The sequence below is a fragment of the Galdieria sulphuraria genome (assembly GCF_000341285.1).
Source record: "Galdieria sulphuraria unplaced genomic scaffold scaf_3, whole genome shotgun sequence".
NCBI lineage: Eukaryota > Rhodophyta > Bangiophyceae > Galdieriales > Galdieriaceae > Galdieria > Galdieria sulphuraria.
Genome location: NW_005178472.1, coordinates 161163 through 188234, shown reverse-complemented (window position 1 = coordinate 188234; position 27072 = coordinate 161163). Strand labels below are relative to the sequence as shown.

General features: G+C 39.2%; 17 protein-coding genes across 17 annotated transcripts; 8 read left to right on the top strand and 9 right to left on the bottom strand.

Annotated features, from left to right (window-relative positions):
• Gasu_06500 (sarcosine dimethylglycine methyltransferase) lies at positions 1-2245 on the top strand. Its single transcript, XM_005708704.1, has 2 exons — positions 1-1029; positions 1108-2245. Exons 1-2 carry the CDS (start codon positions 37-39, stop codon positions 2050-2052), a joined length of 1938 nt encoding a protein of 645 aa, XP_005708761.1. The 5' UTR covers positions 1-36; the 3' UTR covers positions 2053-2245.
• A 4-nt stretch (positions 2246-2249) lies between these two features.
• Positions 2250-3970, bottom strand: Gasu_06490 (cytochrome P45, family 51 (sterol 14-demethylase)). Its single transcript, XM_005708703.1, has 3 exons — positions 3631-3970; positions 2438-3586; positions 2250-2384 (listed from the first exon to the last, which is right to left on the bottom strand). Exons 1-3 carry the CDS (start codon positions 3922-3924, stop codon positions 2292-2294), a joined length of 1536 nt encoding a protein of 511 aa, XP_005708760.1. The 5' UTR covers positions 3925-3970; the 3' UTR covers positions 2250-2291.
• Positions 3971-4674: 704 nt separating this feature from the next.
• Positions 4675-6829, top strand: Gasu_06480 (ABC transporter, ATP-binding & transmembrane domain). Its single transcript, XM_005708702.1, has 3 exons — positions 4675-5842; positions 5887-6656; positions 6707-6829. Exons 1-3 carry the CDS (start codon positions 4708-4710, stop codon positions 6794-6796), a joined length of 1995 nt encoding a protein of 664 aa, XP_005708759.1. The 5' UTR covers positions 4675-4707; the 3' UTR covers positions 6797-6829.
• Positions 6830-6843: 14 nt separating this feature from the next.
• Positions 6844-8594, bottom strand: Gasu_06470 (uncharacterized protein). The gene is made up of 4 exons (XM_005708701.1): positions 8288-8594; positions 8148-8242; positions 7970-8094; positions 6844-7918 (listed from the first exon to the last, which is right to left on the bottom strand). The coding sequence occupies exons 1-4, from the start codon at positions 8491-8493 to the stop codon at positions 6875-6877; spliced, it is 1470 nt and encodes a 489-aa protein (XP_005708758.1). The 5' UTR covers positions 8494-8594; the 3' UTR covers positions 6844-6874.
• A 4-nt stretch (positions 8595-8598) lies between these two features.
• Gasu_06460 (phosphatidic acid phosphatase type 2B-like protein) lies at positions 8599-9634 on the bottom strand. Its single transcript, XM_005708700.1, has 2 exons — positions 8881-9634; positions 8599-8825 (listed from the first exon to the last, which is right to left on the bottom strand). The coding sequence occupies exons 1-2, from the start codon at positions 9562-9564 to the stop codon at positions 8646-8648; spliced, it is 864 nt and encodes a 287-aa protein (XP_005708757.1). The 5' UTR covers positions 9565-9634; the 3' UTR covers positions 8599-8645.
• A 119-nt stretch (positions 9635-9753) lies between these two features.
• Positions 9754-10784, bottom strand: Gasu_06450 (prohibitin). The gene is made up of 2 exons (XM_005708699.1): positions 10398-10784; positions 9754-10347 (listed from the first exon to the last, which is right to left on the bottom strand). Exons 1-2 carry the CDS (start codon positions 10731-10733, stop codon positions 9862-9864), a joined length of 822 nt encoding a protein of 273 aa, XP_005708756.1. The 5' UTR covers positions 10734-10784; the 3' UTR covers positions 9754-9861.
• Positions 10785-10793: 9 nt separating this feature from the next.
• Gasu_06440 (lipid-A-disaccharide synthase) lies at positions 10794-12384 on the bottom strand. Its single transcript, XM_005708698.1, has one exon. It carries the CDS (start codon positions 12327-12329, stop codon positions 10824-10826), a length of 1506 nt encoding a protein of 501 aa, XP_005708755.1. The 5' UTR covers positions 12330-12384; the 3' UTR covers positions 10794-10823.
• A 100-nt stretch (positions 12385-12484) lies between these two features.
• Gasu_06430 (oxysterol-binding protein-like protein) lies at positions 12485-14709 on the top strand. The gene is made up of 4 exons (XM_005708697.1): positions 12485-12792; positions 12842-12988; positions 13036-13855; positions 13908-14709. The coding sequence occupies exons 1-4, from the start codon at positions 12574-12576 to the stop codon at positions 14051-14053; spliced, it is 1332 nt and encodes a 443-aa protein (XP_005708754.1). The 5' UTR covers positions 12485-12573; the 3' UTR covers positions 14054-14709.
• A 126-nt stretch (positions 14710-14835) lies between these two features.
• Positions 14836-16624, bottom strand: Gasu_06420 (adenylate kinase). Its single transcript, XM_005708696.1, has one exon. It carries the CDS (start codon positions 16590-16592, stop codon positions 15276-15278), a length of 1317 nt encoding a protein of 438 aa, XP_005708753.1. The 5' UTR covers positions 16593-16624; the 3' UTR covers positions 14836-15275.
• Positions 16625-16633: 9 nt separating this feature from the next.
• On the bottom strand, positions 16634-17954 carry Gasu_06410 (centrin-2). The gene is made up of 3 exons (XM_005708695.1): positions 17662-17954; positions 17450-17604; positions 16634-17399 (listed from the first exon to the last, which is right to left on the bottom strand). Exons 1-3 carry the CDS (start codon positions 17768-17770, stop codon positions 17172-17174), a joined length of 492 nt encoding a protein of 163 aa, XP_005708752.1. The 5' UTR covers positions 17771-17954; the 3' UTR covers positions 16634-17171.
• A 280-nt stretch (positions 17955-18234) lies between these two features.
• Gasu_06400 (glycogenin glucosyltransferase-like protein) lies at positions 18235-19638 on the top strand. The gene has a single exon (XM_005708694.1). The coding sequence runs from the start codon at positions 18347-18349 to the stop codon at positions 19607-19609; it is 1263 nt and encodes a 420-aa protein (XP_005708751.1). The 5' UTR covers positions 18235-18346; the 3' UTR covers positions 19610-19638.
• Positions 19639-19643: 5 nt separating this feature from the next.
• On the bottom strand, positions 19644-21034 carry Gasu_06390 (phenylalanyl-tRNA synthetase alpha chain). The gene is made up of 2 exons (XM_005708693.1): positions 20705-21034; positions 19644-20656 (listed from the first exon to the last, which is right to left on the bottom strand). The coding sequence occupies exons 1-2, from the start codon at positions 21016-21018 to the stop codon at positions 19666-19668; spliced, it is 1305 nt and encodes a 434-aa protein (XP_005708750.1). The 5' UTR covers positions 21019-21034; the 3' UTR covers positions 19644-19665.
• A 180-nt stretch (positions 21035-21214) lies between these two features.
• On the top strand, positions 21215-21778 carry Gasu_06380 (uncharacterized protein). The gene is made up of 3 exons (XM_005708692.1): positions 21215-21361; positions 21404-21459; positions 21539-21778. The coding sequence occupies exons 1-3, from the start codon at positions 21254-21256 to the stop codon at positions 21633-21635; spliced, it is 261 nt and encodes an 86-aa protein (XP_005708749.1). The 5' UTR covers positions 21215-21253; the 3' UTR covers positions 21636-21778.
• Positions 21779-21814: 36 nt separating this feature from the next.
• On the top strand, positions 21815-22849 carry Gasu_06370 (acetyl-CoA carboxylase biotin carboxyl carrier protein). The gene is made up of 2 exons (XM_005708691.1): positions 21815-22011; positions 22070-22849. The coding sequence occupies exons 1-2, from the start codon at positions 21847-21849 to the stop codon at positions 22709-22711; spliced, it is 807 nt and encodes a 268-aa protein (XP_005708748.1). The 5' UTR covers positions 21815-21846; the 3' UTR covers positions 22712-22849.
• A 105-nt stretch (positions 22850-22954) lies between these two features.
• On the top strand, positions 22955-24597 carry Gasu_06360 (zinc finger (MYND type) family protein / programmed cell death 2 C-terminal domain-containing protein). Its single transcript, XM_005708690.1, has one exon. The coding sequence runs from the start codon at positions 22987-22989 to the stop codon at positions 24130-24132; it is 1146 nt and encodes a 381-aa protein (XP_005708747.1). The 5' UTR covers positions 22955-22986; the 3' UTR covers positions 24133-24597.
• Positions 24598-24604: 7 nt separating this feature from the next.
• On the top strand, positions 24605-25289 carry Gasu_06350 (uncharacterized protein). The gene has a single exon (XM_005708689.1). The coding sequence runs from the start codon at positions 24617-24619 to the stop codon at positions 25256-25258; it is 642 nt and encodes a 213-aa protein (XP_005708746.1). The 5' UTR covers positions 24605-24616; the 3' UTR covers positions 25259-25289.
• A 34-nt stretch (positions 25290-25323) lies between these two features.
• On the bottom strand, positions 25324-26264 carry Gasu_06340 (vesicle-associated membrane protein 7). The gene is made up of 2 exons (XM_005708688.1): positions 25973-26264; positions 25324-25923 (listed from the first exon to the last, which is right to left on the bottom strand). The coding sequence occupies exons 1-2, from the start codon at positions 26230-26232 to the stop codon at positions 25476-25478; spliced, it is 708 nt and encodes a 235-aa protein (XP_005708745.1). The 5' UTR covers positions 26233-26264; the 3' UTR covers positions 25324-25475.
• Between the last annotated feature and the right edge of the window lie 808 nt (positions 26265-27072).

Genomic DNA, 27072 nt, shown 5'->3' with positions numbered 1-27072 from the left:
ATTGACGATATTTTTGTAACAAATTGTTGGTGGTGAATGAGCCGTATGGATTTTCAATGGAATTCGAGCAACTTGTCTTTTGTCTCAATGTTTGTGAACTTGATACCTTCAGGACGCTTCCGGAAGACTTGCCAGAAAATTTCGTATTTTGGAAAAAACTGTAGAAATAATGTTTGTTTTATATACAGTCGTCGTTTTTGTGTCAGCTGCTCTAGTGCAGCAAGTGCAAAGGAATCCGCCAGTAGTGAGCAACCTTCCTCGTCTAGTTGCTTTGGAAAGGGGAAACTCGTGAACGTTACAAGGGTTTCACTGACAGACTTTGAGAAACTGGGAATTCAGGTAGACCGAAGTTGGAGATTTTTACTGCCCAGTAGAAAGAACGAGAGTGTTCTTTCGACTGTTATAGCCTCTATGACGTTTATTTTAATTGGACAACCGATTGTCGGTGTAGATTCTACTCTAACTTGGTTAGTTATTGGAATTGTTCTTGGAATCTGGGGCCTGGACAATATTAGTTTGAACGGTACTGTAACAAACTTTTGCTCCGGAATTTTTCAAAATAAGCAGAGAGTAGCCGTGCATGAGGCCGGTCATTTTCTTACTGCGTACCTGTTGGGTGTAAAGATTCAAAGTTACTCTATTGATGTCTGGACAGCATTGAAACAAGGACGAGCTTCTTCAGGCGTATTGTTCAACCAAGAAGACGTTTTGAAACTTTTAAAATACAACCGTTCCTACGTTGTGTTGATATGGCTGGCAGGAATTGCTGCAGAAGTTCTTGTTTTTGGACTGGCAGAAGGAGGTTCAAGGGACATAGACCAGATAAAGCTTCTTATGAAGCCTGATGAAGTACAAGACTTTGACCAGTTTGTAAAACGAGTTATTTATCAAGCAATGGAGTGCATTCGTCGCCATTCGAAAACTTTTGAAAGTCTTCAGAAAGCAATGTTGAGAAACGATTCTGTTGAAAAATGCTTTATGGAAATTGAACGGAACACGCGTTTAGATTCCACTCGTTTGGACATGATGGTGGGAAATTCTAACCAATGAAATTGCAGGGAATGTTGGCTACGATCGGTTATTCAACAACTAGAAGTCTCTTAAAAGATTCCCGGACGTGACCAATTACTTTTTTATTTTCTTTTTTGCACATTTTTGTTGGTGGTTTCAAGCATGCCTGGAAACAGCAACTATGCGGTGAAAGAAAGTGTTGCTCTGGACAACGATAGTGTTCAAAAATACTATGACAACACAGATACTGATGAATTCTATTTTCGCATATGGGGAGGAGAAGATCTACACTTGGCGTTCTATGATAAACCATTGGAAGAACAAAATATTCGGGAGACTAGTACAAAAGCTGTTCATTGGTTATCCAGACTACTTTATAATAAAGGTGCCCTTCAACAGGGAGCCGTTGGAGTTGATCTAGGTGCAGGTTACGGAGGTTCTGCTAGATTCCTATGTTCGACATATGGAGTGCATATTGACTGTGTTAATATCAGCGAGTGGCAAAATAGAAGAAATGTGGAAATCACTGAAGCAGCAGGATTATCAGGTTTGTTGAAAGTACATTTAGGTTCTTTCACAGATTTGCCTTGCGAGTCTAATTCGTACAATTTTGCCTGGTGTGAAGAAGCGTTGATTCACTCGCCTGATAAACTGAAAGTATTTCAAGAAGCTCATCGTGTTTTGAAAAAAGGCGGCTTTTTCCTTTTAACTGATCCTTTGCAGAAGGAAATTTCACATGAAGAACTTGTTCCTATCTTAGAAAGAGCACATTTAGTGGATATGGGCTCCAGAGAACGCTATCGAGAGTATGCAAAGAGATGTGGTTTTGAGTTGTTGGAGGAAATTGACTGCCCGCAAGCACTTGTAGATACATATGGTCGTGTCAAAATGGAATTGGAAAGACAAGGTAAACAACTGGCTGAGGAGGGCTTGTGTTCAGTTGCCTTCCAAGAAAAGATGAAGGCAGGCTTGCAAAGATGGGTCGATGCTGGTCAACAAGGCAAGTTGACGTGGACTGTATTCTTATTTCAGAAGAAATGACTATACCTATGAATGGAACCCTTCATTGGAAGTCCAATATGGGTAGTTGTCCTTCTGATATTGTATGAAGTTTGTTATGTATTCTAGTTTCCATGGTGATCTATTTCTCTAGGTTATTTTGTTCTAGAAAATGGTCGTCATTTATAAAAGTCACTAGAATAGTGACCCCTTCCATTTGCAACATTTGCTCAAACAAGCTGAAAATACTGATATTTATAGAACGAGCGTTCTCCATCTTCTTAAGCATACAAAGAAACTCGGTCTAAGAAAGAGTCCTTTTTCTTTCTATACTTCAACAGGCAAGGAGGCCTTGGACCAACAACCATTGCATTCTAAAAAAATAAAATTAACTAGAATGATATCGGAAGAAGGACGAGTTGCTTACATAATCCGGTTGAGACAAATCTCCTATAGGTTCCAAATCAAACGAACGAACAAGGACAGTCCATATAGTCTTGATTTGGAGATAGGCAAACTGCTCACCCATACAACCATGGCGACCCCCGCCAAAACCAATAAATGAAAAGGGAGCCTTCTTGTCTTCTTCTCTATTTGGACCAAAGCGATCGGGATCCCATGCGTTTGGATTCTTAAAGACATTTTCAAGACGACCAGAGGCTGCAGGTGAAACCATTACAATATCGTTCTCGGGAATCACATATTCCTTATAAAACTTTGGCTTCAAAACTTTTCTCATCAACAAAATTAATGGTGGATACATTCTTAGCGTTTCCTTGATACACAAATGCAAAAGGTTCATTTTGCTGAGCACATCGTAATTCAGCTCATCTCCATGTTCTTCTATAATGGTATCTTGTTCTTTTTTAACACGTTCAAAAACGTCCTTGTTTCTTAACAATAGCATACCCGTCCAGCTTCCAGTAATAGACGAAGTGTGTTGACCTGCAAAGAGTAGTGCTATCAACAATCCTGCCACTTCGTATTCTGAAGGACGAGAGCCATCTCGGTAACTCGCGTCCATAAAAGTCTGCAGCATATCATCTTCTTTAACATTTCGCCTTCTCCGATTCTGGATAACCGTACGGAAAAGCTGTACCATTTCTTCCCGAGCCTTGTCGCGCTTCCGATGTGCAGAAATCGGCAAATATGGTGCAAATACACTAATAGGCTGCATTCCTTGATCTAAATCGTGGTAAAGCTTAGATACTTTTTCAAACAGCTGCTCCCGAACTTCTCGCCCCATTAGACAGCGACTTGCCGTGAGGATAATGAGATCACTCAAACTCTCCAAAATATCAACCTGCCCTTGGTCTCCCCACTTTCGGAAAAACTGTACAGCTTCGAGCACCATTTGGTCAACGTAGCCATACATGCGAGCAGGTCTAAGGGCAGCAGACATGATTCGCAACTGCTGCAAGCGCTTCTCAAGAGGAGCATCGTAGACAACTCCTTTTCCAAAAATGGGTACTGAAAATGCATAAACTTCATTCTGGTCCAGTTCATCATCTGTACCTTGAAAGAAGATTTCGTGGGCTTTTGGGCCGACTAGAAAAGTTATATGTTTGTGGAACACCTGGAAAAAATGAGTGGCTTGTTGTCAATGTCGTGCACAACTACCTTGAAAGTAAATATATCTCCACAAGACTGGTAACCTCTTTGAACTACATTCAAAGGTCCTTTTGCAAAAGCAATAAGATTTCCAACCAGAGGAAGACCTTCTTTATAAGTTGGCGGCAACTGTTGTCCCTTTACCTCTCTTGCAATACCCAATTTCGAAAGGAAGAACGATCCAGTTATTCTCCACAATATTCCAAAAAACAGTATTGTGGATAAAATGTACACAAGAGCCCAACAATAGGCTTCCAAACTACTCGTAAGCGTGGATAACGCTATGGAGTCTTGAGACAACATAATGCCAATGAGAATCCCCAAAACAGGGTTGCATGATTCAATTAGCTTGCGCGGCAACTCTTCAACGACTTGTGAGATGCGTCCCTTTTGCACTCGACCTGCAAACCCTAACCATTCATTTTCATTTTTTATCAACTGTATCCAATTTTTGGTTTTCACTTCAAGAATTGACTAGCGTTAGAGCTGTATGACTAGTTTCCAGCAATGATGAGTCATTTGGGATATTCTTGATACCGCTGAATAACCGATTGAGGAATCGCCTGTCATGCAAAGAGTCTTCGAAATAGAATCGTACTAAAATGAAGAGACGTTTAGTTCTTTTGTGACTTTTGAAAATGTGAAACCTTTACTAGGAAGCTATTAGACAGAGATCTGAGATATACTATGAGGGCTTCGAACAAGTCTAGGACTATAATTCACTATATTTGAATGGGCAAAAAGCTTTTTGATGAATGATTAAATGGCTGAATATGGATATCAATAACACTTGTTAGGCTTAGGACAGTACAGTCCAATTTGTTATCAGTCACAGTTAAATATGAGACAATTCTATCTTTACATCGGGACTAACATCGGATTTCATCTTAGAATCAAAAGACTTTAAGGAAATTGACTCCTTAGCTTTAGAGTATAGCTGATATTATTGCTGAAGGGACATATTTTAGTTTTTACAAAACGCTTAAAACCAATGTCACTTGAGACACACTTTCTTCCATAGCAATGTCTAAATGAAGATCGGAATGCACCGTTTGGCGCCATTTCCAGATATTATTATTGGCAGCCATGAGTTGGGTAACTTTTTGTAGTGGTTCGTTTCAAATCAAAGACTTTCTCTATAAAAGCAAAACAGGCAAACTTTGTCAGAATAATCCCTTCAAAGTTTTGGCACAACCTTGTTTCTGGAACCGTTACTGCCGTCACAAGAGACGAATATCAAAAGTCTTGTTTGTGATCTCCAACTCACAAGATGACACCCTTCAAAGCGTGGAAACGGTTTTCAAAGGAGCCAACACAGAATCGTCTGTGAAAGTTTCTAGTTCATTTTTCCGAAAACTATTCTATCTTGTCACTCTCTTTTGGTCAGGGAAGGAGAAGAGAAAGGCTTGGATTTGGACTTTTGTGACAACTTCTTTGGCATTAGCAACAACATTGTATGCGGTTTTATTATCTTTCATACAGCGTTTCTTTTGGAATGCTCTAAGCGCAAAGGATTATCAAAGATTTAGAAAATTCATGGGCGTTTATTTACTAGCTGTTATTGTTGGACCTCCTGTGGTTGTTCTATTTGACTGGACAAAGGCACGTATGAGCCTCGCGTGGCGTCAGTTCCTCACCAATTTTGTCCTCGAAAAGTATTTTAGTAACAAAAAGTTCTACAAACTTATATTTCATGGAGATGTGGATAACCCGGATCAACGTATCGCCGAAGATATTCGTTCATTTACTGATCGTGCAGTCAACCTGATGTGTGTCATTTTTGTGGCATTCTTTGACTTGGCTGTCTTTAGTTTTATATTGTTTCGTATATATCCACCTCTTTATTGGACGCTTCTAGCTTACTCCACTTTTGGAACCACAGTGACACTTTACTTTGGTAAAAATTTAAGTTTGCTCAACTCAAAACAACTATCGAAAGAAGCAGATCTCAGGTTTGCCCTCGTAAGAGTTCGCGAAAATGCGGAAACCATTGCATTTTATCGAGGCGAAAAACGAGAGTTGAAGACCCTTTTTGAGCTTTTTGAAGCAACTGTGATGAATATGATACATTTGTTACGATACCAGCGAAATCTAGGTTTCTTTACTACAGGATATCGTTACTTGATCAACCTCCTTCCAAGTATGGTTGCTGCGCCAATCTATTTTCAAGGAAAAATTGAACTTGGCACCATCAGTCAAACTTATTTTAGCTTCAATCATGGTATGTCATTGTATGTTTTCTGATCAAGTCTAATGCTAGTTAAGTGTTAAATGATTTGTCGCTCATCGTGAATGAATTTTTTAGCCTCAGTGCATTCTCAGCTGTTGTCAATCGAATAGAAAATTTCCTGAGCGTCATTGAAGAAAACGAGTCTTCGGGTAGTATTGTTCCTGCAGGAGGTTCAAAATTGTCGAAATCTTTTTCAATTTCTATTCATAGCTTATCAACTTCGAGCTTACAAGTGGACAATCTGACTATCCGCGTACCCCAAACCTCTAGGACTCTTGTTCGCAATTTATCTTTTCAAGTGGTTCCAGGCAAGAATTATCTGATTTGTGGAGAAAGTGGAGTTGGTAAGTCTTCTTTGTTGCGGACGTTGGCTGGACTGTGGAACGATGGAGAGGGAAAAATTGGTATTCCTTCTCCTGAAAGCACCTTTTTAGTGCCTCAAAAACCATACATTGTTCTTGGATCGGTTTTGGAGAATATACTATATCCAAAAACGGAGAATTTCGATACTTTTTCCTATCAAGATGTTTCAAGATTGTTAGAAGAGGTTAATTTACGTCATTTAATAGAGCGTCTTGGGGGTATCAATGTTTACATGGATCTGAGTAATATTCTTAGTCTTGGAGAGCAACAACGACTTGCATTTGCTCGTCTTCTGGCAAGTAAACCAAAATTTGTTTTCTTAGATGAAAGCACAAGTGCATTGGATGAAGATAATGAGAGAATCATGTACAGCTTGTTGAAGAAAAATAATATCACATTTGTGAGTGTCGGCAATCGTACGAGTCTCCTATTCTATCATGATGTAAGTAATTGGCTTTCGCATATTCATCCATATCTTATTGGCACTATCAGATTACTCTTCGACTTTTCGAGGATGGATCATGGAAAATTGAAAATATTGGCAAAACCAGCCAAGCTCACTCGTTTCCATTGGGTCAATAAAGTTGTCGTCCATTCGAGTCATTTAGTGACAGAACTTGAAAGTTATCGTAATGTGAAAACGTATTGCTCCGTTGTCTTTCAGGTTTCTTTAAGCAAAAAATTCGATGCTAAAATATCATCAAGCACTGAAGTTTCGATCACTTGCGGTGTTGTTCGTTTAACGTCCACCTTTTGCTCCGAATCTACAAGCTTACTAATGTCGTTATATCGATCTTCTTGATGGCTCAAATTTTGCTTCAATTTCTTGTAAACTTTATCGTAGGATGCCTCCCATTCTTGCTTCCGTTCCTTCTCAAGTCCATCTTCAACAATATACCATAAATGATATGGCATTAACCTTTGACAAGCATCTTCTAACGATACAAAAGGCGTGCGATAATTGGGATGAAGAACAGCCTGCAGATCCTTCTGTGGTGCTGAAAGCAAACGAAGACGCTTTTTATCCTGCGAAGATGAAGAACTCTGATAAGGAGCGTAATCTTGCCTAATAGATGAAGAACTACCAAAGCCCTTTCCAGAATTGGTAACCAAGTGATTGTTGCAAGCAACGTTCAAATTCTTATTATTTTCATGACCTGGTAAAATCTTCACGTTATTATTGATATTTTCTTGCTTCATAAAAAGTCCTTCTCGTTTGTGCGGCCATTTGCCACTCTTATCTGAATAAATTGAAGAAACGTGCTGTTGACTCGACAATTCTTCTGCACTTGTCCTTCCGCGAAGAGAGCCTGTTTGAATTTCCTTAAAACTCTGATATGTTGGTGCAATATAATTAGACTCTCTTCCCGCTGAGTTCTCATTCAAAGGAACACATTCTGTTCCCGATAGAAATCTAAAGTCTGTATCTTGCATTGATAAAAGATTCTTCTCAAATACTTGATTCTCTGTTCGTGTGTCAACAAAAGTTGTATTCGTGAAGCTGTTACTCTTCGTCTCGGTGACTCTACGAATCGAGGAATCTGTAGTATCGTTTCCACCAAAACTATTTAGATGAGCTGAATACGTTTTTGGGAAAGGTTTGATCTCTTCTGGTGACTTTGTAGTCTCAGTACGGACTCTTTTCGAAACATCTGGCCTTGTTAAAGGGGCTGGTCCCAATTCTTTACTTTGAATTCTTGGAAACTACCAAACTTCTGTTCAAAGTACTTTCTACAAACAAAGAACGTTCCATACCGTTTCCAGTGACTCCGCTTCAGCCTTCATTATTTTTGGAGGCTGAGAAGTGTTTATTATACTCCTTTGTCTTTCCGACTCAAAATGTGACACAACGCCACTTGCCACTGCTGCCTGAAAACTCTCTGTTCCTCAAGAAAGGTTTGGTCTTCTAAGAGAAGACATGAAAAGTTCTTACCTTTTACGTAACTCGAAGATATCATCTGTTCGTCTACTGAGTTGTGATTTCTTTCCAAATACCTTTGTTGAAGTTGCCGCAATAGCACACCAATTCTAACAACAATCTTAGCAGTTTGAAACTATTAGAGAGACACCAACCTTTTCTTCACTTCAACTGAAACGCTAGGGTCATTCAGCGCTCTACATAAGTTTTTTAAAGTTTCGGAAGACAAAGTTTTGGACCCTTGCTGACGTGTTTCTTTCGAATCACTGTCCGTTCCTCCGCAATAACACGAACCACGTGAATTGGAAGAACTAAGTATTCGACTCTCTCTTTTGGCTTCTTCATCTTCAAACTCCTCCATACCACAAGGCTTTCTTTTAAGCCGTCATAAGGATCAGAACATCATATCATCACTCAACCACCACATGTCCCATTCTCCTTCACAAAAGCATCAAAAATGGAAAAGAATGAAATTCAACGTTTTATTGTTAGGAACGCATCTCTGTTTGTAAGTTATTGCACAGTTTCTTGAGAAAAAGGGACCAACACATTATATTCCTTATTCCCCTTATTTGTCGTTCGATGCAATCGCAAGCTTGTGGTAACAAACAAAAGCGTCGCAAACAGCAGTCCTAACAACCATCCTGCTACGACACTTGAATGGTGTTGCCGATGATCAGTTATTCTTGTGACCTAGCAAAATGAATATTTGACCAAAAAGCAATGAAGATGAACAAAAATTACTAACCCCGACCCACAGAGCAAAAGTGAAAGGAACTATGGAAGACATTCTCAACAGCTCCGACACAAAAGGTCTTGATTCCATAATACACCAAGAGTTCCACAATATATACAAAGTCAAATACCACCCGAAACTTGCTCCTGCACAAGCATGTTCACTCGGAAAAGATTTGCGCCCATTCAATATGAACTCAACATCCGATTGACTGCACTGACTATTCGAAGTAAAAACTTCACTATGGAAAGTGGAGGGAAGTGAACTACCCATACAACGATAATAAAAGTCAGGTCTAAGCATGCCTACTGATAATTTACCACATTCAGCAAAGAAAGCTGCCAACAGAAAGGCGGTAAAGGTTCCAAAAAAATGTGCTAAAGCACGCCATATTGCGGAATTCCAAAAACCCGTGATAAGTGTTCCAGCTTCGTTTCTCCTTTGCTCCATTTTCTCGAACTTCAACAGCATATATTCACCGAATAGGAATATCAAAGCACTAGCAATCACTCCAGCAGCTATTATTTGCCAGCGTTGAATTGTCTCAGGAAGTCTAGTATACCACAAACTAGTGTCATTCAGGAAGAACAACTCTATATGAGGATCTATACGACTCAGTCTCCAAGCTATAACTTCCAGAAGAATAGCAAAGAGCAGGAATGGCAAGCCTAACGAGTGAAGAGACTGCAGACGCATTTTTCAGGCTTTAATTTTTTACTCTCATTGAAAGTGATATTCACTCAATGACTTTAAAAGAACAACAGAAATATAGGATGCCACTTCACAAGACTTCAATATACTCCTTCAGAGGCAGTTTCTAGCAAGAACAAAGATATTTGTAGTCATCGACAATTGAGCTCAATTCGGTTATCAGGTTTGTTGAATGACAGCAAACGAAATGATAAATGCCTTTTATCCAAAATAACTGGCTAAAAGCTAATAGGGCAACCAATCTATCCAACTAGCTCTAAAAGAAGTTTTTCTAAAACTGCATTAGTTGTTGGGAACATTAAGCAAGATATTGCCGCCTTTCGGCAAGTAAGCAACATTCTTAGCATGCGACAGAGTCTGCGCAATTTCCTTCGCAGCTTCGATTCTTCTAAGTTGTACTAGACCATCTCCAGCAGTTGCAAGTGCTGTCGAGATTAACGCTGCAGCCTCTGACTCTCCTTCTGCCCTAGTAACTGCAGCTTGTTTCTCCTGTTCTGCAACCATAACAACGTATTTGGAACGTTCTGCATCTTGCTGTGCAACTTGTTTCTGTTCAATAGCGGTAGCAAATTCCTTTCCAAAAGTTAAATGTGTCATGGATACATCGTCCAGTTCAATATCAAATTGTCGAGCTCTTTCTGTCAGAGTTTCTCGTATTTGGCGAGATACCATTTCTCTTTGGGTAAGCAGTTGTTCTGCGTTGTATTGTGCGACGACCGCCTTGAGTACTTCGTTTCCAATGGAGGGAAGTACTCTTTCATCCCAATCCTTGGCGACTTTAAGTAATTAAGTAACATATAATTTGATATGCACTATACCTGTCCCAATCTGGAATAGATTCGTGGCAACAAATCCCTGTTAGGCTTTGAAAGTACACGGAGCACAAGATTTACCATTTGCAAGTCCTTGGTTCCCGTTACCGAATTGATTGATCTTGGTCTTGTTCGAATATCAAATAAAACAGGCCTTTGAACCCAAGGCACTTTCAAGTGCATCCCTTCACCACGAACGTGTTCTTCAACTCCTGTAAAACGATTAAACACAACAGCACGGTGACCGCCGGGAACAACAAAAACTGACGATTGCAAAGCGGCACCAGCGATTCCCAACGCAACGGCATACTTGGCTACTTTATTCAGAATATTGACGGACATCGTATGAATCAGCAAAACACACGCTTTCCCTACAAATCCGAGCCTCGACTAATTTTTTAAGCCTACTACAAGAAATGTCTTTTGATTTTATTAGGCATTTGTTGAAGAGATCAATAGAATATTCCAAACAGCAGTGGCCAGTTTGGTAACTGCACCAAAGGGTTGACATACTTGAATGAGTTCACGATGCATTCGATACAGTATATTTGGAGTAGTGATACAAGCCAATACTCGAATACCAATATCTTTGCAAGTCAATTTACCGACAAACTCCGGCATGACCATTCTATTCACCCACTTATTAGGTAAGGCTAAATATCCAAACTTCCCTTTTCGATACAAAAATACAACTAACCAATTCACAAACAGAGCCACAAGACGTCCAATAAAGGGAATGTTACACAATATACCTAATATACCATCCCAAGCTCTCATGGCATCTAACTGTTGTGTAGGAACAATTACAAATGTCGGAAGTCCTATTCCAGCCAACTCGGCTGTATTTGCACCAACAGAAGAGAGTGCAAGCTTACAACGATTCAACACATGATATGCAGGCATTCTATCCCAAATATCAATTATTGTGCCATTTGCAGTAACAAAACAATGATTATCATGATCATATTCACTGCTCTTTTCTCCGAACAAGGAAACCATCCGATTGGTATCCGAATTGGCATAACGACAAATAGACTCTACAGTTACCCCTGGAGCAAGAAATAGTACAAAGCGATAGTTTGGTTGTGAACGATAAATGACATCACAGATTCCAAAGAAAAGAGGCACCAGAGAAGCTAACTTCATCTCTTTGGAACCAGGAAGTAGCGCAATCAAACGTGGATTGGGACCAAACTTTCGTTCAACTTCCTTATTATCTAGTCTTTCTAACATAGAGGCCGAAGAATCCACGCTAAGGTCTCCTATAACATCCGAATTCTCGTAACTTGAGGTGTGCTTCCTAGCAAATAAATAATAATCGATCCATCCAGGCCAACGAGCTCTCCATTCCACGTATGCAATACTTTTGAAACCCAACCTGTGAGCTATACAACCAGCGAAAAATTGATCTCCACCAAGGTACAATACAACACCTCTGGAGTGCCAATTCCAATTCGCTTGTCCAGTATACCCAAATAATAGAAACGGCAACCATAGTTTTGTTGGAAGCACTCTATCGACTCCTGACATATCTACTGCAATTTCATACTCACTACCACTTGCATGTACACAAGGGCAAAGCACTATCGATATTCTCAAGTGGGCCCAAGGAGGAACTGATCCTTTCTCGAGGCTTCTTAGTTTCCCTACGACTGGCCTAACCCAAGTGTTAAGTTCTCCAGGTCCGTTAGTGAGTATAACCAAGTCCAAGTGGACGTTTTCGTTGGGAGTTTGAACGACAGGAAGAATACGAGTGCAAACGTCGGAGCTAACTGATGGTTGATGACGACAAAGCAAAGGAGATCGTAAACAAAAACTATGCTTAGAAGGGCGATATCTACTAATAGCAGAGTTTCGAAGCAACTCACTTTTCTTTACCAAAACAGTAGCATTCGGTTTCAGAACGAAACAACATGGCTTTACAAAAGTACAAGGCATTTAGGACTATAATCTGGCAAGTGGAAGAATGCCCATCAACGTTGTTGTGTTACCCATTAGCTCTCTTGTGTATCAAATATTTCTATATAACATATATTTATTTATTTATATATTTTCATGGATGGATTAGAAATTTTCTAAAAAACAGATGCTTCCGATTACTATTTATCTACACGGGATGGTAAACCAACGAGAGAACGAATGTTCACACAAGTTGGGCTTCGGATTTAACTGATCTTTGGCAATGGAGACGTCAGAAACGGATAGTACTGGCAACACCCAAACCTGTGAGACTCGACAGACAAGGAGTAATAGTTGGACAGCGTGGGGTATTCATGCAATTTCCACGATAACTGATGGTGCAAAGCAACTTTATACAAAAGCGTTGGGTTTAGACGAACTTGAAGAAAAGAAGTTGGAAGATGAAGAGGGCGTGACTCACGTGGAAGTTGACGAAAAAACAGTAAGATAGAATACAAACAGTTTATGATATGTGTCTTATATGTTGCAAGAAAAGAGACTTGTGGAATCAACTTAGCACCCTTGTAGGTGCAGACGTCATAAATATGCGTCTTAGTCTGCCAGTTTGGTTATTCGAACCAACAACAGCTTTGCAGAGAATGTGCGAGACACTTCAATTTCATCAGTTGCTTGATATGGTATGTGTTTCATTTCTGAGGGAGAAACGCTTTGTAACCGAATGTAGGCGGCCACTTGTGAAGAACCCGTGGAACGTGACGCCTTGGTTGCAGCCTTTACAGTTTCTGCTTTTGCACATACGGAGAGAGTCTATAAGCCTTTTAACCCAGTTTTGGGTGAAACATTTGAATGGACAAGTAGAGATGGAACGACAAGAGTGCTTTGCGAACAGGTCTCTCACCATCCTCCAGTTTCGGTTTCATATACTGAAGGCCCTGGTTGGGTGGCACAAGAAGTTTTCTCTTGTAACGCTTACTTTTTGGGTAATTCAGTGGAAATCCGGAATACTGGTTCAAGATATGTCTATCTAACAAGCTTTGACGAACGGTATGAATGGACACTTCCCGTCTCAGCAGCACAGAACCTCTTCGTGGGAGGCTCCTTTATCGATCACTATGGAGAATTAATTTTGCGCTCTAGTCCTCGCGGCTCGGTGACTAGTTTGACGTTCACCAAATGTGGTTGGTTTGGAAGAGGAAGATATGCTGTAAATGGTGATATAGTTGATGCTGATGGTTATCGAGTGATGGAACTAAGTGGAGAATGGAATCGGGGATTGGTAGGCTTCCGGTTGGATAAATCTTCAGGCGAACGTGTGGATGCAAAGTCACTTTGGTATGCTGGAGAACATAAACCAGCAGTTAAACGAGACAAATATAACTTTACCAACTTTACTTACGAACTTTTAGAAGTTCCTGATAATGCAGAGTCCATTATTCCACCTACCGATTCACGTTTTCGACCAGATAGACGTGCTTTGGAAGGAAATAATTTGAGCTTGGCAAATTTAGAAAAGGTTAGAGTAGAAAACATTCAGAGAGAGAGAGGTAAGAACTGGTTGTTATGAACATTCACGAATACTGACATTGCATCCAACAGAAAACCAACGTCAAAAAACTGGCACAACGTATGTTCCAGCTTGGTTTTATCAAGATGATAACAATGAATGGCACTTTGGTGGCAAATATTGGAAAGAAACGAGAAACATGTCGGAAGACCAAAAGGAGCAAATGAAACTTTGGTAGAGATATGCACTGGAAGTGTAACTTTTCAACATAAAGCTGCAAATAAATTTTATACTTTAATAAAAGAAGGCTTTTTCGGAATGGATGGTTTTCTATTCAGTATAACGGATTTTGGCCAAAATTTATCCAAGTTCTTGAACGAGACATAGTTGTAACAATTTTCTGAGAAGGTTGATGCTTAATGAACAGACTGAGGTATAACGTCATCTTTTAGTGCACCAAGTATGGAGTCTAAAACTTCCTTCTCCATTCCTTTCAAAGACAAACACAACACTAATGGTCTTCGGTGTCCCAAGGAATGGACAAGCTCTCCAATAGTTCTAGCAAAAACAATCATCTTTTCGTCGTCCCTTTTTCCAAGTAAAGGAACAACATCGAATATAGTGTTGTGGCTCTCTGGTGCGTTGGCAGAAGATGTTACCGAAAACTAACACAACTTTTCACAAAATGAAAAGAGAACACTAATATATACTCACAATGGAACCCAAACCTTGAAGCTGTGAAATGATAAGTAGAATTCTGTCTTCAAAACGCTCAAAAACGAAATCCGTACGATATGAGCCACAAGTGGTGTTAAAGTGACGCACAAAACGACCGCGATAATGTTCCGACATCAAATTCCCAATACCATTTTCATCATCAATTCTGTGCGTTGGCAGAGTTGCATGCATTGACTGCATGTATGAAGAAGCTTCAAAGATATTAGAGGAATAGAAACTGGAAATATAAATAATGTTGAACTAGTTTACAAGTAACGATGGAAATTTCTTCATATGAGAGAAGACCTAACGGGACATTTCATTTCGATGTTGAACTATGACTGAAATACAACTTACTCTGTTCTTGTTTTTATTCGGAAGTATTATTTATTTACCACTCTTATAGCGTTCAATAGCAATTTATATCCAAAAATGCAAGAGAAACAACTTGAATGATTACTTCCTCATTATCACTTGTTTTATGAGCAATGCAGATAAAGAATGAGATATGATTAAAATGCTCTAATCAAAAGGCAAGGTTAACTTGTCATAACAATGATTTTGGAATCATTGTGTTTTGTTTTTTGATGCCGTCATGATGGACAACTGCTCACGAAATGAAAATCTTTGCAAGTCAAAAAAACTTTCGTCAAACAGAAAAAAAAGTTAATAGGAATATCTCAAACAAATATGGTTCGCAATTCGAGGAGGATTCGAATCATAAAAATTTTATACATATAAAACTAACCAACTCTGGAAGACATCATTTTAGAAGCGGAAGCTGCCGGTAAGGTTGAAACAACAAAAGAGGTATCGCGCTGACAAGATTCCTTCCTGGCAGGCAAAATTCGAGAAAGCTGTGTCTCTTCACGTCCAAAAACAATACCAACGGAACGCAAATCCGTCGATTGCGATTCATGAACGGCCTTTCCATTTAGCATTTCACGCAAGATGTTTCCTGTACTCAAATGAAACAGATCATAAGCTTTTGAAAGCAGTTCTGCCTGGGTACCTTTACCACAGCCAGGGGGTCCTGATAATACAAGACGCAGAGATTCTCTCGATAATGGAGTCGAAAGCAGACTTTCTAGAACTGTTTGAATCTCACAGAAAACACCTTCACAATTCCTCACGGCACTCCCATCTATATGTATTACTGGAATATCAAACGAGACAAAAATATTTTCAATTTGTGCGGCTGTTCTCTTATAAAGAGCAATTCTACGTCTTACAACCTCTTCTCGGTCATCCTCTCGTGTAATAAGACGATTCAAAATATCAACTTCTTTAGGAGGTCTTGTCTTCAAATTGTAAATTCTTCCTGTAACTGGATCGATGCGACGGAAGATCATCCTATCTAAGAGTTCTTCATCAGAGACTTCCAAAACAATCATTGCCGTTGGTTTTAGTGCGTTTACATTCTTAGACGCTTCCGACAGCATAGCGTCCGCCTGAGCAACTGTTCTTGGAAAACCGTCAAGTAGCCAGCCGTTCTTTTCTAGAACCTGAGGAGATACTAGCTTTTCACGCACTAAAGAGAAAACATAAGTATCTGGAATCATCTCTCCTTTTGCAACTAAAGAAGCTAATTCCTGTTTCCAGTCGTTTTGTATTTCGGTGTTCAAGTTTGAACGCAAGGTTTCGTCATAAGACAATTTCCTTGGAGGAAGTTGCGCTGCAGAACTTGTAAATCTTTCTTCACTCTTAACTTCTGTACAGTTTGACTTTATACGTTCCAATGAGGAAGCCTTGTCACTTCTTTGCAAGACAGATTCCTGTTTCAACTGGAGTCCATCTTCAAAACTATGCGAACGTGTGAATACGTGGCCGCTAGAAAAGCTACTGCTCTTCGAAGTGGATATTACTGATTTTTCGGAGCTAACCTCATGGCAGTTGTTATTGAACAAAAGACCTTCATCTAAAGAGGACGAACGAGGAAAAGGTGTACGTGAGACTGCACAGGTTCTTGAAGGAGAAGGTGACCGCGTGCTACTTCTTGGAGTGACTCGAAGGGCTGCTCTGCCAAGTCGAAGCCCACACGAACTTAGAAGCGCTGCCATTCCTTGGATGGCAATAAAAACAAAAACCAAAGAAGAATATTACAAGAAAAAATGCAGCCGGCCTTGGAATCTTTGATAATCTAATGTTGCCTTTTTTGGAAACGTGTCAGCAATTGACAAAAATGAAGAATGGAACCGGAGATTTTAGAAACTTTTCTACGTTTTACAATGTTTTGAAACTAGCACCCCTAACGCTGTTACAGAACTTTGTGAAGATGTTTTATTGTTCTTTACTTGAAATAACTTCAGTGTCCTTTGAAAATATTTGTGGTGACTTGCGTTTGTTTTAATTGAAATAGTTGTCTACATGAGACAGACTTTATTATTCGTAAGAAAGCAGTATTTGTGACCCCATTGAAAAAAGCTGTAGTTGTTAAAAGAGCAAGTTGATGAATATGAGAAGACTTTCCAACTTTTCCAGCACAATGATATTATTTCATACTTTGTCAGAGATTGGAAAGTTAGGCGTTGAGCTCTAGAGGAGAGATAGTGTTGCAATGCAAAAGGATTTGAAAATAGGCAGCTTCCCTATGCAAAAGAAACGAAAAGAACATTTACAGGTAGATAAGTTTATATGACTCAAAAGAAATGTGAACGTTTGAGAATTCTACTGAAATCTTCATAATTAATCTCCCTTCTGCCTGTTCTATCTGCTTCGTCTATCATTTCTTGAAGTTCTTCGTTCGATATATTCTCTCCCAATTCATCAGCAACCCTCCTCAAGTCTTCTAGAGAAATGCCCCCCGAATCGTCCATGTCAAACAACTTGAAAGCTTTCAGAATCTCTTGTTCCGGGTCTCTTTCAGCCTATCTCAAAATATTATGATTAGTAAAGTAGGCATATATTGTTGAGTTACCATTTTCTGGGACACTGCTCTTTCAAAATCTTCGTAAAGAATCATTCCTGAACCATCCTTATCCAGTTTAGATATAATTCTAGATGCTTCCTCCTTTTCAATTTCGAAACCGAGAGCTCTTAAAGCTATTTTAAACTCTTTCGTGTCTATAGCTCCTGCAACCATGAAAAGGTTATATACAGTTAATATTTGAAATAAAGTTGCGCTATCACCTGTGCTATCAATGTCAAATAATTCAAACGCTTCTTTTATTTCTTGTCTTTCATCTTCTGTCAGGTGATAAGTTCTTCCTGTTGAAACGTTGTTCTTTACGCTTGCCATAAGAATGCCAAACAAATAAATAAGTATTCAAAGAGAGGGCTTGTATCCAGTCGTGTCCCATCACAAAGGAAAGACACGTTGGAGAGGGGAGATTGTAGTGGATTGATCGATTGGCGCCCAATTCGAAATGAGACGAAGCAAGCACGTTTTAGAGTAATGTCAAAGATGATAAGTAGTAGTTATATGATGACTCAATATATATCCTGATAATTGAAAATCTTAGGCTTGTATAAATGTTGTTCCTATAAAAAATACATAGAAATTTCAAGTATGAAATATTTTTTTATCTCCTAGTATGGCACCGTCATTTCATAAAGGAATTTACGGTCTACAAAAGTGCGATTTTTAGAATAGAAACTCGAGAACAACTGACATCAATTCAAGAGTATTCAAGCAACTTTCTCAGTTCCAAGAATATAGAGACTTGAAAAACTTGAGTTTCTCCATACCACCAAAGCGATCAGAATTCCGTCCAATCGAATCGAACCTTCCAAGCCCAATTCGAAATGTCGATCGACTTCGTGAAATGACCAATTTCTATTGATCGCCATTTTCATCGTGGTGCATTGGAGAAAGATGAAGGCGGCAAAGGTTGCTTCGGCAATAAGGGCTTCCTATTCTCCCCGGAAAGAAGAACTTGGTTCAAAGTGTATAACTGTAGATACTCTGTGCCAACTGCGCGCATGGAACTATCGCAAATGTAGAGCCAAGGTTGCTATTGCCACCTTGGTAACCGCTACTTTTTATGTTCCTGGTGCTCTAACTTTGTTGAAAAGCTTTCAGGGTGCAGCCAAGGAAGAACTCTCTGCCAATTTTGACTTTGATTGTGTTTGTCTAGTTACTGATAGAGTAGAAGCATCGGAAGTGCGTTACTTGAAACAAGCAGGCTGGCTCATAAAACATGTCCACCGTCTCCCAGTATTGGGTTGTTCTGAAGAAGATTTGGTAAGCGAACATTTTATGGAATGCTATCAGAAACTCTGGTTGTGGACTATGGAAGAATATGTCGGTATCTTATATATTGATGCTGATGCTATTGTTACGAGGCCAGTTTCTCACATTTTTCGTGCACTGAGCTTTTCTCCTATAGGTTTTGCTGCTGCTCCTGATTGGGATTTGGACAAACGATGTTTCTATAAGGACTACTTCAATGCTGGTGTATTGGCTATTCGTCCCTGTTTCCCTATATTCGAAGACATGTGTAAGAAACTTGCTAATCATAGACCAGTAAATGGCTTTGCAGAACAAGATTTCTTGAATGATTATTATGCTCGAGATATCTATCAAATCTGGTCAGGATTTCATGTTGGCATGACTTGGTTACATCCGGGATGTAATGCTCTCAAGTTTGTATACGTGGATAGCTCTCAAGTATGGAATTCCATATATGACACCATTTGCATCGTCCATTACGCCCATAAGAAACCTTGGAAATTGTTAAAGAACACCAGCTGTCTTCATGTTGGACTTTCTTATGAACCCGATGAAAGAAGAGATTGTTTTGAAAACTCAAAATGTTGGATTCTTCATGATTATTGGCATATTATTCGTGCAATGCCTCAAGATCACAGGGAGTTTCCTTTCCCACCTCGTGCTGTTCCAGATAGTTATAATCCTCTCCAAGAATACCGCAGACTTGATCAAGTCATCGAAAGATACATTCCCAAAGCGGACAAATCAGAAGGTCATTGTGGTCATCTATCCTTTATGCAACTGTCCAATCTTATATGGGATCTTTACAGTTCTAAAGAGTTCCATTATGATGTTGCAATGCACTTTTTAAGTAATCCATTGAGAATGCAACATGTCATACAAAGGGTAACCCCACAAGTTGATTGAATTTTGGGAAGAAAGTGTTTATGAAAACAACAGGGTAAGTAATAAACTAAAATTTTTTATCTCAAAATAACTTCCAATCGACGTGCCACTTCTTCACGTATCTTATCTTGTATTTCATCAACCTCATCATTTGTTAAGGAACGATCCATTGAACGATATACGATTCGATAACAATGCGATGTTTTGTTGTTGCGATGAAACTCGTCCAATAAAGTAACTTCCTCCACTGTATCACCAGCAATGGAGCGAACCAATTCATAAAAAGCGTTTTCGTGAAATTTATCGCTAAGCCAAAAGGTAACGTCCTTATAACACGACGGATATTTGGAATAAGGTTTGAATTTCGTGATTGTCCCGTCTCGAAACTGTTGAAGGAAGCGCTCATCTTTTGACCAAAACAATCGAATGTCTGGAATTTCAAAAAGGACCATAGCCAATCGCTCCAAACCCAAACCAAAAGCCCAACCTTTGGAATCCTTGTCAACCTGTCCAGCATCCAAAACTCCTCTTTTCAAGAGACCACAACCTAAGAGCTCAAGCCAATTTCCATTCCAAAATACTTCCATCTCAAATGAGGGATAAGTAAACGGAAACTCACCATCCACCCAACGAATCGTGACCTCTCTTTGAAATATGTTCTTTGCCAGAGATTCGAGAGTGTTCTTCAAGTCAGCAATAATTTTATCTTCACTTTGACTGGCACTTGCATCAAATATCCTAACGGCATCTACTTGATGAAATACTGGATAATGAGACTTGTCGATACTGTCGCGACGATATACGTCACCCGTCAATACAAACGCTGTCTTTCCAGCTCTTAATAAAGTTGTATCATGGGCTGTCATATGAGTACGCAGCACGTGGTGCTCATCCCAATAGTATGTGTCGGTATATCTTCTGCTTGGATGGTCCCAGTCTACTAAAAGATCATCAAAACAGTCTTTAGTGGAAACAAGTTGAGGTAAGTCATCAAAGAAAGAAAATTCCCTTGGATGCATATCTTCGATACTGTTTTCTATCATTTTCTTCAAAATATGAAGCGGATGACTAGAGCAAGTCGTTGGCAGTCAACTCGAATAAGGCAAGTCTACTTACTTTGGTCTGAGGTGGAGTCTTTCTCTGGTTTTCTCCAATATGGCTGGAGGGATATTCGAAGAGGAAGGAACTTCACTTAAGTTCAGATTGACAACAGCCTCGGACGATAAGCAGCAGTGTAACAAGAGTTGTCTCTTTCGGTTTCTTCCAAAGTGCTGACAAGTTTTCCCATTCACTGAGACACGAAAAGAAAGAGTACTGAACTTTCTAAAAACGAAAAGTTTGCCACTAGTGTTCCAAACAACTGGTAATAGAAAGGTCTGGAGCCCAGTAGCACGTGAGACTTTTGTGGATAACAACAGGGATGATATCATTATACGATGCAACAGAGGATTAGGAAGGGAGACTGTGTGTTTCTATAAGAAAACGAGATGGAGAGTATCTCTTCCTGAAATAACAGAATATTTTATTTCAATCACTTTTTCTCTCTCTCCATATATATATATATATATATATATATACATATATATTTTCATGTTATTACAAAATGCCTAGTTCTAAAAGGATGAAAAATTTGGAGAAAATTGGTTTGTCCTTAGAGAAAGCCAAATGTTGCACTCAAGACTCTCAAGGCTTTGGGTCATGAAACAACCTTTACAGCGAAAGTACTTTTGTGATCAAACTTCAAAAAACTCAGAGTTTCCTTTCGATAAACCGGTACGTGTTTTCGTTTGCTACCTTTTTTTCTTAATCGCCCAGCTCTTGAAATGGAAACCTTTGGAAAAGGCAGAAGAAGAAATCATATTTAACGACAGGTATGTTGTTTGGTTGCTATACACCTCAAGTCAACACATTTTATTTGCTGTTGCACGTACGGTTGCTAACTTTCTCAAGGTTGCGTTTTGCAACAGACTGCATTGTTCTAGTTGCAACCGGTTTAGTTATCTATAAAATGGGTTACCGCTTTCTTTATGGTCCACCGGAACGTTGAAACCGTTGGTTGTATATGTTGGTCAAGAATTCTTTTTAGTGAAGAATAAAGTTTCTCAGTCATCAAGTCACAGTTGTTCTATTTTTCGTATCAGAGACTAATAGATACAAAATAATTTGTGAGATAAACTGTAATATTTCAACTACACATAGAGATAGTTTTAAAAAAACATTTCAATTGGAACTATTCGACGTTTACCAACTTTATTGAAATGAATTCTTTTGCAACTTGTTTCGTAAACACTCAGTTCTTTACTCCACGACATACTACTCCTGGTAATAAGAAAGATGTTAGTCGTTTCAACGGTTTGAAAACTTGTCACTTAAGACAAAAAACGAGATTGTTCTCTACTAGAATGTCTGCAAGAAAGGAAGACGTAAGTTTGTTCTTGTCTCCGGTTGACTGCGTCTTATTCGATCTTCCTTATGCTATAGCGACCAACTATAGAACCAGAAATTCAAATCGAAGGTCCAGATCTTACTTTAGAAGAAATAGAACAAATATTAAAGCAGTTTAAAGAGTCCGACCTTCCTCACCTGTACTACAGACAAGGTGAATCTGTCATAGAACTTAGAAGGAAAACCAACCCTCAAGGATCTGCCTCCAGTTTCTCACTTCCTATGAACAGTCTACCCAATTCGCAAACTTATAACATTTATATTCCAGGCCCAGAGGGTTCCAAGACGAATCCTTCTGTCACTCAAACAATACCCGAAGAGAAGTCGGAGACCTCTACAGAAACTGAGGAACAAGCCTCAATTCCTCAGGCTTCTTCGATAGCAACACAAACTGAAGATTTGAACAAACAACAACCTACTCCAGAAACAAACATATCCGAAGTAGCTATCGTTTCTAAACGTGTTGGAAGGTTTCGCCGTGGTAGATCCAAAAAGAAGCCACTGGTCGAAGTTGGTGATCATATCAAGTTGAAGCAGCCAGTATGTGTCATTGAACAACTTGGGTTGGAACACGTTTATTTTGCAGAAGTAGAAGGAGTGGTAGATAAAATTTTGGTGCAAGATGGAGATCCAGTTGAGTACGGTCAAAAACTGATGACCGTATCTACCAAAGTCTAAGTAGGGGAATGTCTGTTGTGACTTGAAGTTTCTTCCAATTCTTTTCGAAATGAATGAGGTATCTTGAGAGTTTTGATCAGTCTTTTATCTGAAAAATATATATTTTTCTTATCACAATATGTTACTTTATAATAATCTTTTTCTTCCTTTGTTCGATTGATAATGGATAGTCTTACATGGCGTTTTATGGTTGATGGATCAAGTCGTTGGTTCAAATAGAATATTGTATCTCAAGACATTAAGAATAGCAGACTCAAAGCACAAACTGAATAGATATGTCCCATTCTTTGGAGTATTCAAGTGACTCGATAAGCTCTAATGAGAACGCCACTTCTCTTTTGGGTCTATTAAAGGCTTTCAACGAGGACCCCAGAGTTTCCAGTAGGTTTGCTTTTCCCTGTAAAGTTGGCAGTAGACCAGCTTGGTTGGAAGCAAGAAATCTGCCAAACACAAGTGCACTAGTTTGCGGTACTTGTAGTCAAAGACTGGAGTTTCTTCTTCAAATCTATGCACCATTGGATAGAGAGATAGTAGGACATGAAGAAGCTTTTCATAGAATGCTGTATGTATTTTTCTGTGTCAATCCAGACTGCTTGAAAAAGAACGATTTTTGCAAAGTTTTCCGAAGTCAGTTACCAGCAGAAAATCCGTTTTATTGTGACCAGTTTGAGTCAAACCTTCAACTTGGTTCGCAAAAGGAGTTTTGTGAAGCAGAAATAAACACTTGCGTTGTCTGTTGCTTAGCTGCAACCAGTGTCTGTGGGAAATGCCGTAGACGATATTACTGTTCTAGAGAGTGTCAAGCGATAGACTGGCGATGGGCACATAAAGATAGTTGTGTCGGAGATGCTGTTTCTGGCGAGGATAATGTTTTGTACTATTATTTTCCTCCATTTCTTCTCGATATTTCGGAAGAAGAATGTGAAGAAGCTCCCTCTTTGAATAACCCTACTTTATACAATGATATGACATGGAAGGACGATGAAGACTTGGAAGAGACTGAAAAGGATTCGACACGTGATAAAATATTCGAGTACTTTCAGTCGAGAGTTTGTGAGGAACCCAGGCAAGTTGTGCGATATGCTCCTAGAGAGGAACGTTTAGAACCACTTTGGTTTCGAGAGGAAGGTCGTATTTTGTACGAGAGTGATGTTCCACCTTGTGCATGCTGTGGACAGCCGAGAGTTTATGAATTTCAAGTGATGCCTCAACTGCTTTATTATTTGCATCAAGCATTGGACTCTACTGATATGAAGAAGTACAGTGCAAAGGTCCGATATGTAAAGGATCATGTGGACTTTGGAACGATTGTGGTTTATACTTGTAGAACAAGTTGCTCTTTAAGAAGGAAGATGAATGAGGAAAGTTTCTTTTCTTTTTATGCCGAAGAATATGTGTTAGTACAAGATGCATTTAAATAGAGTGGTATCCCTCAGAATTTTCTTGTTATCACTTTGGAGGGTTGAAAGTAATCTCAAAAGGATTGTGTCGGACAATGTCTCAAAAGGAAGTGGAGCCATGGTTTCAGCTACAAACTTTACAAAGTTTCCAGTTTTGCTATCCAAGATATTTGCAAGCCAAGGCTCCTATAGATAAGAAAGCCTTTCACAAGGCTACTTGGGACCACCTGTATACTTTAGTCAATTCTCTGCCAGGGAACACCATACGTTTGTTAGATGTAGGAGCAGGTATAGGTTCTATGTTTTTGAACGTAAGTCAGTAAAGTGAAAAGATGAATATTCTAGAAATAAACTGCTATAGCTCCTAGAGGGACAGGTCCTACTCAAGTTTTCTTCTATAGAGTATATATTGATTGATTCGAATGCCGAAAATTGGCTCTTTGGAATAGAGTGGCTCATCAGTGAGATAAAAAAAAGGTTTCCTTTCTACAGCATATTGCATCATATGCCTGTAAAGGAAATTTTGTCGGCTGAGAAGCTTCATAATATGGAAACACCGGAACTCTTAAGCGTAGATCCAAGGAATTCAGTACATTTTCTTAGGGACGAGCAAGGAGGATTTTCAGAGAGAAACTGCCTTGAGTTGCAGCTTTCTTCAAAGGTTCAAAACATTACTTTAAAGTTCTATCTGGGAGATATTGTACAATTTTCACAAAAGGCTCATTTTCGGGGATATTTTGATGTAGTGATAGCTGCAGCCTTTCTAGACCTCTATGATTGTTCTATTATGATCGACACACTTTTCGGTTTGCTGCAAAGTTCAGGAATATTTTATTTTCCCATCAATTATGACGGAGAAATGACCTTTTCACCAAAGAGTTCAGAGCATTCAATGGAAACGAAGATTGTGAAGACTTATCATGCTGTCATGGATGGATTAGAAAGCAATGCACAATGCCAACATTCCCAAAGTGGTCAATGTGTTCTTCGTATATGCAAGGACCGAGCTATCGATATCAAATATGGAGATGCTTGGTGGAACGTGCGTTGTGAAGATCCAAAGTCAAAATATTTTTTGATGAGTATTTTAAGGTTTATGAACCATAGCACTAGACATTTGCTGAGTGGTCCTGCATTTGATAGGTAAATATTCAATTGCTTACAGACCGGCAATCTCTAACCAAGTATATTCTTTTTCTAGTTATTTTTTTCTTCGTGAACAGCAACTGAACCAAAACATATTGAAATATTCAGCTAAAAATATGGATTGTTGTGGCAAAGTTCACTTTAATTGACTTACAACTGTTTAGTAGTAGAAACTCTCAGCCATGGAGAATCTTATTTAAGCAACAATCATATACAAACTAGGAGTTACGATGGGTAAGAACCACTCCAAGAATAATAGCAAGTGCAATGAGCACAACAATAATGGATATGCAAATAATCACCTTCATATTGCGCTTACAGAAGTTCTTCTTCAGTTGTGTTGATGACTTTTGAAACTGACTGGCGCCTCCCCGTAAATCTTCTGCCTTATCTACAAGAACATCTAAGCGTTCTCCGCGATTCAGTGCTTCGTCAATATTCGACCTCATGACAGAAGTAACTTCTTCTACTTGTTGTTGGACTTTGGACAGTTTGTCTGCCTCGGCCTCGTTACTAAAGTATTCCAACTGCTGCTTTAAAATTGGTCGAAACTCATGCTGCATGTGAAGGGGACCAGCTGTTTTAGCTGTTTCACCATACTGAGAAACAAAACGCTTCTTAATGTCGTCTAAAAATCCAAACACGAGTCTTCGAGGGTAAAGTCGTCTAAGATACTATTTTAGATATTGTGATAGAAACAACAATCCACGACTACCTCGCGATGCAAAGATATGTTATACCTTCAGATACCATAAAGTTAAAGCTGAGGTTGTCGTTTTCATAAAAGCTCTTCACGTCGTGTTGTGGAACTTTGGCCAGGATACGAGAGGCAATGGCTTCATAATTACCTTTTTCTGCAGCATACTGGGCAAGAATATTGGTACCAGTAGCTACTACCACATAAAGTATGTTGCTCCCTGAATTCTCATAGTTTCCCTCTGCACCCCCGTTGCTTGAGAAGTAAGAAGTTGCCATATTCCCAAAAAACCAAATTGTTCCTTTGATGAAATATCTAAGGAAACAGATGGTTTTAAGCCCTGACAACTGTGGAAGATAGAAAATACACTATCAGGAATCTTGGCTTTATTAAGAAGTGTTATAAAGGATTATGGTAATATACTTCACAACAAGAAGCCAGGTCGATACTTAGGCTTTTGACCGTACCGAGAGACAAGACGACAATCCTTAGTTTTCTGGTACTGAGCCTGAGACAGAACTGTTAGAGCAAGTACAATAGAAGAAATAACACAAGTTTTCACAGCGTCCCCTCGAACTTTCGAAGCTTAAGCCACTTCCCCCCTCCGTCCATATATTCTCGTGTCCATATTCATAAACACTTCTGTTCACATCCCTCTGATGTTCTAGTAGAGAAGTAGTTGGCGCCTCTCGAAAAATTGGAAAAACAGGCTGATAAGACGTGTCATAACACGTTTCAAAGACTTGAAAGGATATAAGATAAAGAAACAACCAAAGTTTTTCTCTAAATAGGAGGTTTATTGAAAAATTTTGTCAACTGCTAGAATATAATCAAACATTACAGCAAGTCTATTCTCAGTCTATCCAGTTCACGAAAATAAAGTATAATAGCCTGTGATATTCTTCTAAGCCACTGAAGGAGCCAACTTGTTACGAATGACAACAGCTTCTCATCCAAGTTGTCTACGTGACTCTTTCCTCAAGTCCTCCAACCTTCTTTCGCGAACATTTCTGGCCATTTGGCCCAATTTCTGGAATTTGTAATCGAATCGATGCAATCACAAATTTGGGTAAGCGCAATATTATCTATCAGTTGGCCATCAGTCGAACCTTTTCCCA